Raw genomic sequence first — 17896 nt, forward strand, 5'->3', positions numbered from 1 at the left:
AAATAAATAAGCTATCCAGTCTCAAAGAAGGATATCTTTAAGTTGCAGTCAGGAGACTCATAAAAGCTAATCTTCATGGCACAACATTTTTCCATGGGGCAAGGTAGTCGCCTGTTCAGCAGTGCAGGTGGGAAGGTCACTTGCCCAGAAGCCACAAATAATCATATTAGCAAACAGAGTAAACGCTCTAGTCAGGGCCAATGGAGATTTTCCCTGTTAGATAATAAATACATCTAGCTCTTATCTCTAGAGGTTCCAGAGGAAAGCTTTCCCCTCTAACCTACATTCAAAACATACGCATGATAAACATTAGCGGAGTCAATATTCAGTAACCATTATCATGAGTAACTGATGAATAGCACTCTGTGGTGGGTGATACACAGGTACTGCTCTTAGCACTCTGGGGGATGGCATACACGGGTACTGATCTTAGGCTGCCTCTCCAGTTTTAGGGAGTGGGGCATTTCCAAGGCTTTCAGCCATTGTATTAGAGATTTCATTCTGGCCTATGGCAAACAGAAATAAAATCTCCTTTTTTCAGATCTCTGGGCAGAGAGCACTCTTTTACACGAAATTGACTTCACAGGTCCCAAAACAGAATACAGAGGAGCAGAACTAACATTTCCTGCACAACATCTGACTGCCAATTACTAGGCTAGGCACTTTCCATATGTAATTTATTTTAATCCTCTCAACTTCTCCAGTATTATTTCCACATAACAGTAGAGAAAACTGAGGCTCAGAGAGGTTCATGTCACATACTGGTGGCAGAAGTGGGACTTGAACCCAGATCTCTATGGAGAACCTAGAATAACACTGCCCTTGGTAGGTCCATTTAACCTCCTTTATCATCAGAAATTTTTTAGGCTGAGCCCAGTGGCTCATGCCTGTAATCCCAACATCTTGGGAGGCCAACGTGGGGGAGGGTCGCTTGAGCCCAGGAGTTTGAGAGCAGCCTGGGCAACATAGTGAGACCCCTATCTCCACAAAAAATTTAAAAAGTAGCTGGGTGTAGTGGCACATGCCTATATTCCCAGCTACTCGGAGGCTGAGGCAGGAGGATTGCTTGAGCCCAAGAGTTCAAGGCTGCAGTGAGCTATGATCACACCAACGCACTCCACCCTGGGGTGACAGAGCAAAAATAAAAAAGAAGAAATTAAAATATTCTCCACTTAGAACGCACATTTATTTGACACCTCTAGAAATCCCACAGCAAAAGAGTCATCCCAAAACACTAATTGAGGGTAGTCTTAAAGGGAAGAGAGTTCGTTTCATTCCCAAACTACCTGGTACTTAACAGCATGACAAGCCAGCAGGGCCACCTTGAATAGGGACAGAGTCTCTGAATTCTTCAGAGACACCCAAAGGAATAAAATGAAAAAGCAAGGACTCCCACCTAAGGTGTCTGTTGAGCTACTTGACAGTCATCCACGCAGCCTTCCGCTGGCAGTAGAACTCTCCCCAGAGCTCAGGTGGGGCCAGAACTCAGCCCCACCTCTACCCAGCTGCAGATGCTTCCTTCTGGTTTTCCACCATGGTAGCCACAGCACCCCCTTCCTTTCTGCTTTTCCTGCTCTGACTTTCTCTCCGTCAGCCTCCTTCCCTTTCTGTTCTTTCAGCAGCTGAGAACCGGCTTCCAGTGCAGGTCTTTGTAAACGATTATTTGAGTTGCTGAATTAAGACAAACCTGATGGATGGAGCTACCACATACAGGAACGAGAAGAAAGAGGTGAGCAGTCCCAAGGTGACCAGCATCCTTCCAACTTCTGTAGCTGCTGTTGCTTTTGCTGCTGCTCCAGCTTCAACCCCAGCTCTGGCTCAGGCTCCTGATCTGGCTCCAGCTCTTGGCTGCTTCTGCTGCTTCTCTGCTCCTCTCCGTCCTGGGTGCTCAGCAGCAGCCTGACTCTGAGCAGAGCCCAGAATCCTATTTAAATCCGAGAGCTGTCAGAGCACAGCCTGCTGGGAGATGTAGTCCTGGCGGGGAGGGGACGGAGGCAAGGTTAGAAGCTTACTTAGGTTTACTGGCAAAGAGAATGTGGGTAAACTAAAGCAAGTACCCCCTAAATCCCCCATCCTCAATTGTTTCTCTTCTCTAGGAAATGTGTTCTCCCAACCACTGCCACCCCTACTGTATGATGGACTGTATAGAATATTTCTAACTTTAGCCACAAACCCCATGATGCTTAAAATACCGGTGGATTAAAATAGGACAGGAAGGAAACTCCCAGAAGAATGGCGAGAGAAGTCAGAAGAGCGATTAACCTTAGGGAGGAGGGGGCAGTGACTGGGAGAGAGATGACTGGAACCCCTGGAGGGTTGAGAGTGTTCTGTTACTTCATCCGGGTGATAGTAGACAGGTGTGCTCACTTTGTGAAAATCTGCTGAGTCATATGCTTTCGACTTGTGCAGTTTTCTGCAATTTATAGTATACTTCAATGAAGTTAACACACGCACATGCATATTACAAGGAAAGGGTGTGGTGTTTAAGTGCATGGACTCTACCGCTGAATCTATTTAAAAGCTCCATGGCCCTGGGCAAGTTACTAAACCTCTCTGTTAACTCAGTTTTCTCACTTCTACAATGGGCATGATTATACATATATATAGTTTACATATATATAGTTTATATATATATAGTTTACATATATATAAAACCATATATGATATATATATATATATCCCCACTTGTTTTAAGTGTTCAATTATTACATTGGTGGAAAATGAAACTAGCATATGCTAAACAGTGTATAAGAGTCAGCAGTTATGGTTAGCTGTTCTGATTCCTATCTCCCTTGCTTTACTCAAGGCCATGGTGTAGAAAAGGGAGCGATGATGAACGTGGGTGATGTTTCAGTTGAATGCTATTGATGAGGGGAAATACAAGAAAATGCTGGTAGAGAGCTCAAGGTAGGGGAATCACTTGAGGCCAGGAGTTCAAGACCCAGCTTAGGCAACATGGTGAGACCCTGTCTCTACAAAAAATTAGCTGGGCGTGGTGGTGCTTGCCTGTAATCCTAGCTACTTGGGAGAGTGAGTAAGGAGGATCACTTGAGCTCAGAGGTCAAGGTTGAAGTGAGCTAGGATCATGCCTCTGGATGTGTGTGAGATGGGAAGAGGGTAAATGGGATTCATTGCCCTTCCTCGCTCTGTGTTCCTCTCTTGGACAGGAGAATAGGCAAAGAGCTGGGACAGGACCCCAGGAATAATTTCCCAGTTCTTTCCCTTCCTGTGAAGCCAGAGGAGCCTTCAGGAATACCCATGCATGAAAGAAGACTTCTGTGGCAGGCAGGTGTTCACGTCCTTATTCGTCAATTCATCCTCAACACACACTTACTGAGTGTTTCTCTGCACCAGGAATTGTGCAACATACTAGGAAGACACATTTCTGCCCCTGGGGAAACCCATGGACCTGACCAACAGAACAAGGAGTGATCAGATCATTCCCAGCAGACACTTCTGGACTCAAATCTAAGATCTTTGCATTTATGAAGATGATACTCACCTTATCTTTAGCTTGTCCAGGAAGCAGAGAGTCCTTAAGAACAGTATGCAGTCCTCTGGAGAGAAGATATTAGAAGCACCGTAAGGCATCTAGAATTACAAAAATATACAAACACTTTGCTAAAATAAAATGTTAAATATTATAATCTAAAAACCACCATCAGATCATTGATAAGTTGTACCAAAATGTTAAACCATACTATTAAGTCCAGGTACGTGAATAGACAGACACATCAATAGAACAGAATGGAAAGGCAAGAAATAGACCCAAATACACATGGGGATATAGTAGCACCTAGGTATCCAGTTGGGAAAAAGCAAACTTGATCCTTCCAAAATTCTAATAGCTCAAAGACATAAATATGAAAAATGAAACCACTGAAGTATTAAGAAGAACCACTGGACACATTTTTAGGGTAGTAAGACCTTTCTAGTAAGACAGGAAATCAAAAACTAAAATTTAAAAAATGAGCATGACAGAAACCATCATACACAAGGCAAGATAAATGAGAAACTGGGGGGAAATATTGATAACAGGCTTTGAAGACAAGAGACTAATTGGTTTAGTAGATAAAGAACACCTACAACTCAATAAGAAAAGGAATAACAACCCAATTGAAAGAGCAGTTTACAAAAAAGGAAATACAAGTGTCTCTTCACCCTCGCTCATATGAGAGATGCAAAATAAAATTACACTGGGAGCCACTTTTCACTTTTCAGATTGCCAAAGGTCAAAAAGATTGTAGTATGATCTACTGGCAAGCATGTGAAGAAATAATGTGGATGCATTGCTCGTGGGAGAGTCCATTGTTACAGTCTCTGTAGAGAGAAGTATTGTAATGTCTAGTAAAGCTGTGCATGCACTCATTCACCTAAACATTCTACTACCATGTATTTATAAGGTTACCATTATTGCATTGTATATAATAGCAAAAGTTTGGAAACCTCCTAAATGTCCATCAATAGTAAAGCCACATAATAGATAGTATACAGCTGTATAAAAAGAATAAATAATTAAGAAACAGAATAAATAAATAATTTACGTAAATAAACATTACATTTTGGTTGGGCACTGTGGCTTACATCTGTAATTCCTGCACTTTGGGAGACCGAGGCAGGAGGATCATGTGAGACCAGAAGTTCAAGACCAGCCTGGGCAACGTAGTGAGATCACCATCTCTACAAAAAAGAAAACTGAAAATTAGCTGGCCTGGTGGCACAGACTGTGGTCCCAGCTACTTGGGAGGCTGAGGCAGAAGGATCACTTGAGCCCAGAAGGTTGAGGCTGCAGTGAGCCATGATCATGCCACTACACTCCAGCCTGGGCAACAGAGCAAGACCTTGTCTCTAAAAAAAAAAAGAAAAGAAAAAACAAATAATGTTTTCAGCAAAAACACCCTGACAACTTACAGGACACATTTCACAGGCTTCCAAATGAACTGCTTGGAAAAGGTCTTAAGACTGATGGCTTACATCCTGTCTCTGAGTAAAGAATTTTATTGTGAGTCACTCAAATTCTATCGCGAGTTCCTCAAACTATGTATTGATTAATTATCAGGTTACTGATTAATACTGACATTGAAAAGGACACCGTTTTGTGTTCTTTTCAAAAGGACTAAATCATAAAGCTCTGCTGATTTGCTTTTACTGATTGTCTTGTGCATAAAACATTTTAGCCTGTACGCTGTCATCCATAGGCAATGATTGTAACCTCTGTATTGTACCCGCCAATGGAAAAGGATAACTCCGATATGAGGAGTCCCCCTTCCTTCTCCTAAACGGTCTTATAAAAGCATTTCAACTTGTAAAAGATGTTGGAACATGCCCAACTTTGTTGGTGCATCTTACTGGATAGATTCTCACATTTGGCTTCCAATAAACTTTTATCAATTTATCTCTGCCCCAATGGCCTTAATTTCTCTCAAAAACCATATCACTTTGCAACAACTGACATGTTTATCTTTGTTAAATTAATCACTGCAATATCACAAATAAAGCTATTTCTCAAACTGGTATTGAGACATTCTTAAACACGCTTTGTCACATAAGCAAAGCCATAATCATCACCCACTTCATTGTAATCAACATCAAAAAAGCCAGGGACCAATAGGATACCTGCTCTTCAGGGATTTTCAATCTGAGACAGATATAGATATAAGTCACAGAGAGAAAGAGATGAAAACACCAGAGGAACCAGTGCAGGAATGGGCCTGAAATTCAGTGATGACAAAGCACTCATCACTTACAACACCTTTGAGAAGGATCCTCCTCTAGTCTCACCATGAGTGAATCACAGGTCAAGTTCCCAGATCAGCCATCCTCCCAGGGCTGACACTGAGGCAGGGATGTGTGGAGATCACATGCTATGAAGCAGAGCTGGGAAGCTGCTTGCTGATTTGACCTTTGGTCATAAATCATCTAGCAGCTCATACTGTACTAGTCTCCTGGTTATCCCTGTCATGGATACTCTGCTAAGAATGGAGCCTTTTACAAACTAGAGTGAGAGGGCAAACTGTAAGCCTCTCTTTCTCTTCCTTCTTTCCTCCTTCTCCTTTTCCCTATTTTTCAAATCACATATTTTGGAAGCCAGATGAGACAGGTGGAAGATGACAGATTCCATCTTTCTACTGCAACCCCTGCCTGACTTCCCTAAGGAGCTTGTACAGCACCGCAGTTATTTCCATTTCCAGCCATGAGGAACTTGCTGCCTCTTCCCATGCCCTGACCCTAAACAGCAAACCAAAATGGAAGCACTTTTTTCTGTATATTTTTAAACCAATAATAATGGCTTATTGTTCCTTTTTCTTGATTTTAAAAGCTGAAATAAACACACTGTCTTTCTCAAAGAAAAATAATTTTTGCTGCTGGTATGTAACTTTCATTGATTTTTCCCCCTATGGATCAGCAACCCTTACTCTTAACTCACAGCACGCACTATTGATATTAAAAAATTATATATAGAGAGACACGGTCTCACTATGATGCCCATGCTGGTCTTGAACTCCTGGGCTCATGTGATCCTTCCACCTTGGTCTCTCAAAGTGCTGGGATTACAGGAAGGAACCACCATGCCCAGTCTATTGACATTTTGAGCCTGATAATTCTTTCCCGTGAGTGGCTGTTCTGTGTAAAGGAGGATGTTTAGCAGCATCCCTGGCCTTTACCCACTAAGATGCCTGGAGCACTACTATCCCCTTGTGACAATCAAAAATGTCTCCAGGCATTGCCAACTGTCCACTATGGGGCAAAATCACCCCCATTTGGGAACCACTGCCCTCCAGAATGTAAGCCTACAGGATAACCCTGTTGTATGTAGTATTGAAAAGGATTAGAGCACAGTAACGTTTTACTTAGTATCCCATGCCTTTCACTCAGCTGTAGCCAAGCTAACCTGCTTACTGTCCACAGCAAGTTATTAATATCCTCTCAGGGCCTGGGATGCTGGCCATCTACTAATCCTTTTGTCCTTCGAAACTTTACCTTCTCCCAGCTTAATTCTGTTTACCTCTAATCACTCCATTAGTCTACAATGCCTGGGATCTGCGTCCACATAGACTTCAAAAACACACCTCCACTGAGTGGCTTTCTGAGACGATGGAAATGTTCTATCTCTCAACAGGCGTTTGGGTTACATGAGTCTATGCCTTTGTCAAAACAGCAAATATATACCGAAGACTTGTGCAGCTCACTGTATATAAATTTTACATCCAAAGGAAAAAAAGCTAAATACATATTGAACTCTAGTTAATGAATAATATATATACATACTGAATTTCTTAAAGGGGAAGGGTACTGATGTCTGTAATTTACTTTGAAGTACAGTAATAAAATAGATTGATAGAAGGAAGTAAAGCAGGTGTTTCACTATATTTGTTTTATATATGTGATAAAACTGGTATAGTAAAATGTTAATGTAGAATCTGGATAATGGATATATGGATGTTTATTGTAAACTTCTTTTTTTTTTTTTTTTTTTGAGATGGAGTCTCACTCTGTCACCAAGGCTGAGAGTGCAGTGGTGTGATATCTGCTTGCTGCAAACTCCGCCTCCCAGGCTCAAGCAATTCTCCTGCCTCAGCCTCCTGAATAGCTGGACCCACAGGTGCCCACCACTGCACCTGGCTACTTTTTGTATTTTCAGTAGAGATGAGGTTTCACCATGTTAACCAGGCTGGCCTCGAATTCCTGGCCTCAAGTGATACGCTGGCCTCGGCCTCCCAAAGTGCTGAGATTACAAGTGTGAGCCACCACGCTCAGCCTGTAAAATTCTTGAAACTATTATACATGTTTGAAAATGTTCAGATTAAAATGTAATGGAAGTACACATGCAGACACACACACAAACACATGTGTATGCACACGCTCCCTGTCATGGAAAATCAAGAAGCACAACATTTCAAAATGAAAATTTGTTATAAATTGCCATATTCACTTTTTTAAAAACTTTCTAACATAAATGGAATTTGTTTTCAGGTGAAGAAATCTTTTATTGTGTTTAAGGTCCAACTTAAATGTCTCCTCTCTGCAGCTTTCACCCATCCTAATCAATCATCCACTTTTCTTGCTCCCATACACTATATTTGCCTTTTCTGTACAGCAGTCACAATGGTTTGACTTATAACTTAGTTAGGCAACTTCTTTTTTTTTTTTTTTTTTTTTTTTTTGAGACAGAGTCTCGCTCTGTCGCCCAGGCTAGAGTGCTGTGGCGTGATCTCGGCTCACTGCAAGCTCTGCCTCCCGGGTTCACGCCATTCTCCTGCCTCAGTCTCCAGAGCAGCTGGGACTACAGGCACCCGCCACCACACCTGGCTAATTTTTTTTATATTTTTAGTAGAGACGAGGTTTCACTGTGTTAGCCAGGATGGTCTCGATCTCCTGACCTCGTGATCTGCCTGCCTGGCCTCCCTAAGTGCTGGGATTACAGGCGTGAGCCATTGCGCCTGGCCTCTAGGCAACTTCTTATCTCACCAACTCAGGGACAGAAATAAGGTCTACATTTGTGTTCCCCCAGCACATGGAACCAAGGTTTGCACGAAGCAGATATGCAATAAATAGTGGTGAATATGGTTGAGTTTACAGTAATCTCTCCCTGGTTATGAGATTCTAAGATATCCTAATTTAATTATTTGCAACTTTGTGAATATTGCAAAATTTGGATTCCAATAGAAGTGAATGGTGAGTCACTCCTTCAGAAGATACTTAGAAAAAAACAAACTGGCATTGGGAACTGAAATAAAGTAGAAATGAAGCTAAGGGACTTTTGCAATTAAACGTTGGGAAATTTTTTTAAATAAAAGAGGGCCGATAAGCCCAGGCCTTACACCTGCACTGTGGTGAGGTGCTCAGGATGGCAGAAGCAAAGCTGTGCAAAGCTTCTGCCAACTCAAGGGCTTACAGCAATCAGTGAAGTCATAGGCATCCAACATCAGGACCAGGACAGATAAAGAAAACAAAGCCTCTTAGACAAAATGTTTTACTAGTTTGTGTTTGGAGTAAACCAAATAATATAGAGAATCATTTAAAGAATACTCACCATGACTTACTGCCCAGCTTATGAAATAAAACATCATCAGAAGTAGATCTGGATATTGTAGGGCCTGAAGTCTATCCGATTTAGGGGGCTCTTTTCTTTAGTTGTTTTTTTGTTTTTTTGTTTTTACAGCTATTATGCTATGAATTCGCAGGGAACAGGTCCCAGCAACTTAGGCTTCTTTCCATTGGTTCTCACAAAGTGAGCTTCACAAAGTGGAGAAGGCTGGCACTTCAGGTACTTTTCTCTTTTGCTTCCTTCTTTTTCTGATCCTTTTCCTTTACATGTTTTGTGATACCCTACCTTGTTTTGACCTGAATTGACTCTCCCTTAACTAAGAGAGCCAGACAGACTGCATCTTGGTTCCTTCACTTGCAGCCCCTTGCCCACTCTTCTTCCTCTAGGACTTAATTTGTGCGAGCTGACTCCCAGCACATCCAAGAATGCAATTAACTGATAAGATACTGTGGCAAGCTATATCCGCAGTTCCCAGGAATTCGCCTGGTTGATAGTACCCTAAGCCCCCGCATTTGTGTCCGGTTGATAGCACCCAAAGCCCCGCATCTATCACCTTGTGATAGATTTAAAGCCACGGCACCTGGAACTGTTTGCTTACCTGTAACCATTTATCCTTTTAACTTTTTGCCCACTTTACTTCTGTAAGATCGTTTTAACTAGACTCCGCCCCTCCCCTTTCTAAACCAAAGTATAAAAGAAAATCTAGCCCCTTCTTCGGGGCTGAGAGAATTTTGAGCACTAGCCGTCTCTCGGTCGCCAGCTAATAAAGGACTCCTGAATTCGTCTCAGAGTGTGACATTTCTCTATGACTCGCTTGGTTACAACAGTTTCAGGAAGCTATCTTGGCTCTTAGACTGCTTAATATGCTCAATAAAACATTAATTCTCTCAGCAAGAATCTTGCCTTTAACTTGTTTGTGTCCAACAATGCCAACAGCATGCTGGGGAACACTGTTGATAGGCTCTTCCAGTTTTGCCTTGGTAACATGTGTGGGGCATTCAGTGAATGCCTTGAGTTGGCAGAAGCTTTGCACAGCTTTGCCCCTGCCATCCTGACCACCTCACCACAGTGTAGGTGTAAGGCCTGGGCTTATTGGCCCTCTTTTATTTAAAAAAAATTCCCTAACATTTAATTTCAAAAATCCCTTAGCTTCTTTTCAACTTTATATCCTATTTCAGTCCCCAATGCCATGGTAACATGTGTGGGGCATTTTTGAACAGTTCCCATTCCCTTGATGTCTACAACATAACCTTTCTTGTAGATTTGCATGGATGTGGCCAAAGGAACAACTCCATGTTTTCTAAAAGGCCTAGAGACCATATATTGGTGTCCCTCCTCTTTCCCTGAGTGTTTGTTGTTTTGGAGAATTACCGAAGATGGCAGTTCCTTTTGAAAGGCTAGGGAGCTCTTTTTAATAAAAAGAATATAAAACTATGAATAAATATTAGGTACAAAAATAAAACAAGGCTGGGCACAGAGGCTCACACCTATAATCCCAGCATTTTGGGAGACCGAGGCAGGAGGACTGATTGAGGCAAAGAGTTTGAGACCAAGAGCAACATAATCAGATCTCGTCTCTACTAAAAAAAAGTGGGAAAAAAATTAACTGGGCGTGGTGTGCACTCCTACAGTCCCTGCTACTTGAGAGGCTGAGGCAGGAGGAGAGGTTGAGCTCTGAAGGTGGAGACTGCAGAGAGCTGTGATCACACCACTGCACTCCAGCCTGGGAGATGGAGCGAGATCCTGTTTCAAAGTAAAGCAAGAGGTTAATTACAAGAGAAAAGTAAATAGGAAATTATGATTTTTAAAAATCTAATAGTTGCTACTATGAAAGGAAAACATTTGGGCTTCCCAAATCACCAAACTAAAGGGAAAATTCAAGCCAGGAACTGTTTAGGGCAAACCTGCTTCGCATTCTATTCAAAGTCATCCCTCTGCTCACTAAGATAAATGCATATCTGATTGCCTCTTTGAAAAGGCTAGACAGAAACTCAAAATAATGCAGCTGATTTTCTCTCACCTACCTGTGACTTGGAAGCCCCCTCTCTGCTTTGAGTTGTCCCGGCTTTCCGGACCAAACTGATGTTCATTTTACATATATTGATTGATGTCTCATGTCTCCCTAGAATGTATAAAACCAAACTCTGCTCTGACCACCTTGGACACACGTCGTCAGGACCTCCCGAGGCTGTATCTTGGGTATGCACCCTCACCCTTGGCAAAATAAACTTTCCAAATTAACTGAAACCTTTCTCAAATTTTCTGGGTTTACATTTAGGTAACCACAAAGGGATTCTGAATGCAGATGCCCCTGACCTTTGACAAATGTCCTATGGGTGCCTGGTACCAGCACGAGCTAACTTTATGTCTCAAACCAACAGGACAATTTGCTGAGGTCTGGGAATATCCCCTCCAGAGAATCCCTCATGTCCCAAAATTTGGTCAAGATCTGAAGTTTATTTTGCTGTACAACTTCTCTTTTTTTTTTGGAATTTTACTTGCTTTCAATAAGAAAGGCAAGTTTTTCTGCTTCCATGACGATGGAAGGCAGGTAACCCCTTCATGGAGTTTGAGCTCACTTCCAATAACGAAGAGGAGGTTGTTGTTGTTGTTGTTGTTTTTTCTGCTTCTAGGATGATAGACAGCCATCTTCAGCCTGAGACCCACCTCTAGGTAAGTAGCTGAATTGGGGTTTTGTCTTGGCTAAAGTTAACAATCAGCTGGTCTTAATTTCTCCTTACCATTAGAGTGCTCAGTAATCATATAAGTTGTGTGATCTTTTGTTTTGCTTAACTGGTTTTTGTTGTTTGTTTCTGTTTTTGTTGTTGTTTCAGTCTTTTTCCCCTTGGGTTTGATCAACTCTACCCAACTTGATCAAATCCAGAGGAAAGTTCCAAATTATGGGGAATAAGACCTCTGAAGTGGTTAAATTCCCACACACACAAAAAGGTGGTGTGGTTTGGGAGAAAAATGGCCAGCAAAAGAAAAAAAAAAATAGAGAGAGAAGGGAACATTTTTTTATTTTGACTACTAAAGGGGCTTTATTTACAAAACTAGGCCACCTTTTTGCTAGCCAGGCCAACTGAAAGCAATGGCTATCACCCCACCCTGAAGTTCAATAGCTAAAGTTTTGCCTTCTTTTTTCCCTACCACACAACAGCCTAAGTTTGGCTCCTAAATCAAACCCTTTCTGGTCTGATATTTGGTACGTCTGAAATAGCAGCAATTTGTCCTAGATGAAATATAGTAATGAGATTTTAAAAGATTTTTTAAAAGGAGCTCAATGGTTAAAAGTCAGCTTAATTAAAAGTTAACATCCAAGATGTGTTTGTATTTAAAAAGCCTTCATGTTTTTGTTTTTGTTTTCTTTTCTCTCCCAGGACTTTCTCCTTTTTTTTTTTTTTTTTTTTTTTTTTTGCAAAAGTGTTTTTCTTCTCAGTTGACTGAATCTGTTTTCTTCATTAATAGCTATTGCAACAGAGGGCACTCTGGAATTTTTAAGGAAGACTGTAGTTTAGACACTTAGAAATGTCTTTATTAAAAAACAAAAACAAAGCAAACAAACAAACAAAAAACCATTTTAAGTGCACTACAAAAGCATCACATGATTTAACCTCAAAATAATTCTCCCTTTTTGGAGACCCAGGATTCAGTGTGGGCTCCTCCCAGAGCTCAGACATCCAGTTAAAAGACAGGTAGTCCCAGGCCAGGTGCGGTGGTTCATGCCTGTAATCCCAGCACTTTGGGAGGCCAAGGTGTGTGGACCACATGAGGTTAGGAGTTCAAAACCAGCCTGGCCAACATGATGAAACCCTGTCTCTACTAAAAATACAAAAATTAGCTGGGCATGGTGGCACATGTCTGTAATCCCAGCTACTCAGGAGGCTGAGGCATGACAATCACTTGAACCTGGGAGAAGGAGGTTGCAGTGAGCCTAGATCGCAGCATTGCACTCCAGCCTGAGCAACAAGAGCAAAACTCCATCTCAAAAAAAAAAAGAAAAAAAAAAGATAGGTAGTCCTTATCTAAATAAAATTTATCTCTGTATATAATCTTATGATAGTTTTCTATATTTTTATGTTTGATTTGACATCCATCTTTAATATCCCTCTAGCACCATCAGACTTTTTCTCTTTGTACCTAATGGTGTACATTTTGCTATTTGATTTTTCAGCTGAGTTGTTTCCTTTAATATGAAAATTTAAGGCTATTTAGCTGACAACTGCCTAGGGTTGTAAAACAGGTTATCAAGAATCTGAAAGTCTAAGACAGGAAAGAGAAAATGTCTTTATGAATCTATAAGATGTACTTCTATCGGCATGACTAATATGTCAATGCATTTATGTGTTGTGTACACAATGTTTCACTACTGAAAATATATAAAAGAGTTCTAATTAGCTGGCTTAAAGAAAAATAAAAGCACTTAAATAATCAAATACTTTATCAGAAAAAGGAAGACTAGTCAAAAGCTTTTTCAAGTTTATGTAACTTAAGTAAAATATTTAATATATAATCTAGCTTTAAAATTATTGGTAAAGTAATATTAGAAATGTCTTAAGAATTGCCAGCATACATTTTTGTTTGCATTTATTAATCAAGCAATTTCATACTTATCCCTGCCAAATACTATAAGATGTCAAACTTTGGCATAGGGATTAGAAAACTATAAACCCAGACCAAAACAGAATGATCTCTGCTTGTGTAATCTTTAATAAATAAGACATTGATATTAGTTTAATAAAAATAGCTACATCTTAAATTTAGTAAGATTACCATAACTTTAATTTTGTGGCTTTAGGCAGTCTAGTCCACAGGAAGTAAGGTTTGTTCTCATCTTTGTTTCAAAGCTAAACTATAAACTAAGTTCCTCCCAAAGTTTATTTGGCCTATGCCCAGGAATGAATAAGGACAGCTTGAAAGTTAAAAGCAAGATGGGGTCAGTTAAGTTAAATCTTTTTCACTGTCTTAGTTATAATTTTGCAATGGTGGTTCCATAACTTTAAATGATGACTATCACAGTTTTCATAAATAATCTAGGTAAACAATTAAAATAATTAGGTAAATGTAATAGAATAAATACTTGTAGACACATTCATCATAATTTAGAATCTAAAGTTATATTAAATTAAATAATAGATATTTCATTATTTGGGTATTTTCCAATCAAAATATATTTGTAGGAAAACATTCTTTCTAAAAAAAATTGTGTCCTTTAAAAAAAGTGAAGAATTTTTGTCTAATTCAAAGCTCATTTAAAGACCATGTATAAAACAAGGTAAAAGGAACCAGGAAATAAAAGAAATGTAAAGAAAGTTATAAAAATAAAGAGGTTTTTTTTTTTGGTAAGAAAGTTTAGAGAGAAATAATTTCATATGAAAAAGAATATTGTATGGTAAATTTAGTCCTAGAGTAAAATGACTGGTTATTTAAGAAGGAGGGATGTTCAGGACAAACTGGAAAGTCCAAGCATGTCACAAACGGTCTATGTAAGTCACCATAAGCGGATTTATAAAACAAACAAAACCAAAAACTTTTATATGATCAAGTTGTCATATTAAGTTTGGTTTGCTTAGAAAAAAGATTAAAACTTTTTTTTAATTAAGTTTATTACATCCGTGTATCTCTCTTGTGAACCCAGAAAATCTCAGACAGGTCTCAGTTAATTTAGAAAGTTTGTTTTGCCAAGGTTGAGGACACACCTGTGACACAGCCTCAGGAAGTCCTGATGACATGTGCCCAAAGTGGTCAGGGCACTGCTTGGTTTTATACATTTAGGGAGACATGAGACATCTATCAATATATGTAAGAAGTACATTGGTTCACTCTGGAAAGGTGGAATAACTTAAAACAAAGGCAGGAAGACTCAAAGTGGGGAGGGAGCATCCAGGTCACAAATAGGTGATAAACAAACTATTACATTCTTTTGAGTTTCTGATTAGCCTTTCCAAAGGAGGCAAATGTATCTATCTCAGTGAGCAGAGGAGTGACTTTGAACAGAATGGAAGACAGGTTTGCCCTAAGCAGTTTCCAGCTTGAGATTTCCTTAGTGATTTTGGGGGCCCAAGGTATTTTCCTTTCATACTCTTTATGCTCTTTTAAAGTACTTGTGACACTGAGTTACAGGGCTTTGACACCTTGGCCTAAAAAGGACCCCAAGTCCTGCTAATTTTTTAAACACTGACAGCCATTAAAGCCCAATCTTCGGGCCCGGTCGAAGATGCCAATCAAAATAAACTACATTCCTGAAACACAGGGCCAGAAATTAAAGCTATTAAACTCCTCAAGGCCCAGGGACTATCATGGAAGAGATGGGCATGTGAGATTGTGAGGGCCAATTTTAAGAGATAAAATAAGTTATGTTTCTCTACATGTTAGTCATTAATGTCAAAGGCATACTGATGCAAGACCAGCATACAGGCCTCTATGTCAGATTAACAAGGTTTTCTTGAAGCATTAACCAACTCCTAAAGGTTATAAAGGTTATGAAAGGCTTATGAAAGTTATATCTTATGGTCAAGATTAGAATGTTATAGATTGTTTATAAAATTTTAAGAAATGAATTTAATTGACTTCATGCTGTTCTTATTAGGGCTTATTGTTTGGAAAATTAAGTCTCCTCTCTCAAAGAATGAAGGTTTTCACCTTTTTTTTTTTGGAAATCCTTGAGTTAAATGAATAACTTATTTCACAATGGCCTATTAATTCTATTTTGTTATTTCAAGTGTTTTAAACCTTTGATATTTGACAAACTTTCCAAAATCAAATGATAAATTATGTCTTTTTCTGACCTAATTAATCCTTTAAGATATTGTTGGACCTGGCACAGTGGCTCACGCCTGTAATCCCAGCACTTTGGGAGGCCAAAGCTGGGGGATCATGAGGTCAAAAGATTGAGACCATCCTGGCCAACATGGTGAAACCCAGCCTTTACTAAAAATACGAAAATTAGCTGGGTGTAGTGGCGTGTGCCTGTAGTCCCAGCTACTTGTGAGGCTGAGGCAGGAGAATCACTTGAACCCGAGGGGAAGAGGTTGCTGTGAGCCAAGATTGTGCCACTGCACTCCAGCCTGGTGATGGAATGAGATTCCACCTCAAAAAAAAAAAAAAAAAAAAAAAAAAAAAAAATATATATATATATATATATATATATATATATATAAAATTAACAGGTTCCCTAGACTCCAAAGCAGAGTCAAATATGAAATGGTGTTTGGTTTTCTTTGGGCTGTATTTGTATAAATATGTTACTGGTGTGTGTTCCAAAATCATGGGAAACTCCTATAATTCTGATATGACTTAGTGTATATTATCAGTAATAATTATAACTGTTATGTTAAATTATCTTATGCCACAGAGATAACAAATTTCCTTGTCAATTGTTTCTTTATGGCTGCCCTAAAACCTTTCATCATCCACAGACAACTGTCTTGTTTTGGTCCTCATTAGAAGGTGGTTTTATAATCAGCTATAGAACTCTAACAGGTGTTCTTAAATGCAGGTTTCTGATAACTTTGGAGATTGTGACCTTAGAATAGAGGAAAAAACTTTCAGGACTCTCATGGAGAGCTGAAGTGTTCAAAAATATCAAGCAGAACAGGAGTTAACTGTGTAAACTAAACTGATAGAAGACTAAAGTAATCTTTTTAACTTTTTGCTTAAAACGTTGCTGATGCTTTGTTTTTCAGAGTCAAGAAAACTTTTCTTTTAAGCTATTTACAGCTTTTAGCAATTGAGTAAAGTATACTCCCATGAACAAAACTTGGAGCATATTTGTTTCTCTCTGCATAATTTCCCCAGAATTTGGAAACTATTTGTGAGTATTTTTACTTATAACAATACAGTTATTTACATAAGTGCAGTCAGAATTTGTTTTCATTTGTAACAGGACAAAATTGGAGAAAACGGTTATTTTATTAAGACTTTGACTGGAATGGTGTGATTCCCTTGGAATCAAACTTGACTTAGGGAGCCAAGATAGCCCCTTGGAAAAACTGGCCTCTTCACCTTTATCTACACAGCCCCTGTACAGGGTTCCTGACCTGTGGTAGGTAAAGAATGTCATTTTCTGAAAGGCCCAGGAGCCCCAAGTTTACCTTGGAACCTCAAGAGGAGAGGTTAACTCAATTCATAGGTATTTGATGGCACAAATCAAGGGCTGGGCTCAGTTTTAAAGAAGTCTTATCTAAGATTCTTTCTACAGAACACAGTTTCATCAAAGCCAAATTTAAAAGCCTATGTAAAAAATAATTATTCTTACCAGCCTGGCCAACATGGTGAAATCCCATCTGTACTAAAAATACAGAAATTAGCTGGGTGTGAAAGCACATATCTGTAATCCCAGCTACTTGGGAGTCTGAGGCAGGAGAATCACTTGAACTCAGGAGGCAGAAGTTGCAGTGAGACGATATCACGCCACTGCAGTCCAGCCTGGGCATCAGAGTGAGACTCCATCTCAAAAAAAAAAAAAGTGTGTGTATATATATATATATATATATATGTATATATATATATATATATGTATATATATATATTCTTGCTTCACTGTATACAAATAATTAGGCCAAGTATAATAAAGCAAAAAAGACATACCATAATTTGTCTTTAGTAAAGATGGGAAACTAGAGAGAGAAAAAATTGTTTCAAAAAGTATAGTACACCTAGCCGGGCGCGGTGGCTCAAGCCTGTAATCCCAGCACTTTGGGAGGCCGAGACGGGCGGATCACGAGGTCAGGAGACCGAGACCATCCTGGGTAACACAGTGAAACCCCGTCTCTACTAAAAATACAAAAACTTAGCCGGGCGAGGTGGCAGGCGCCTGTAGTCCCAGCTACTCGGGAGGCTGAGGCA

General features: G+C 39.7%; 2 protein-coding genes across 5 annotated transcripts in view; one reads left to right on the forward strand and one right to left on the reverse strand.

Annotated features, from left to right (window-relative positions):
- The window catches only part of VTI1B (vesicle transport through interaction with t-SNAREs 1B), a 125804-nt gene that overhangs the window by 48424 nt on the left and 59484 nt on the right, over window positions 1-17896 (forward strand). The gene's annotated exons all lie outside the window — the stretch shown is intronic.
- Window positions 1-17896, reverse strand: part of RDH12 (retinol dehydrogenase 12) — a 340678-nt gene that overhangs the window by 9963 nt on the left and 312819 nt on the right. Inside the window, exon 2 of one of the 2 annotated variants that reach the window (XM_050797062.1) lies at window positions 1688-1882. In XM_050797062.1, the coding sequence (XP_050653019.1) occupies window positions 1688-1755 (68 nt within the window). In that variant the 5' untranslated portion in view covers window positions 1756-1882. Of the gene's footprint in view, window positions 1-1687; window positions 1976-17896 lie in introns of those variants that run through there. The other variant, XM_050797061.1, reaches the window with a different exon arrangement.

This window comes from Macaca thibetana, chromosome 7 (assembly GCF_024542745.1).
Source record: "Macaca thibetana thibetana isolate TM-01 chromosome 7, ASM2454274v1, whole genome shotgun sequence".
NCBI classification, from domain to species: Eukaryota; Metazoa; Chordata; class Mammalia; order Primates; family Cercopithecidae; genus Macaca; species Macaca thibetana.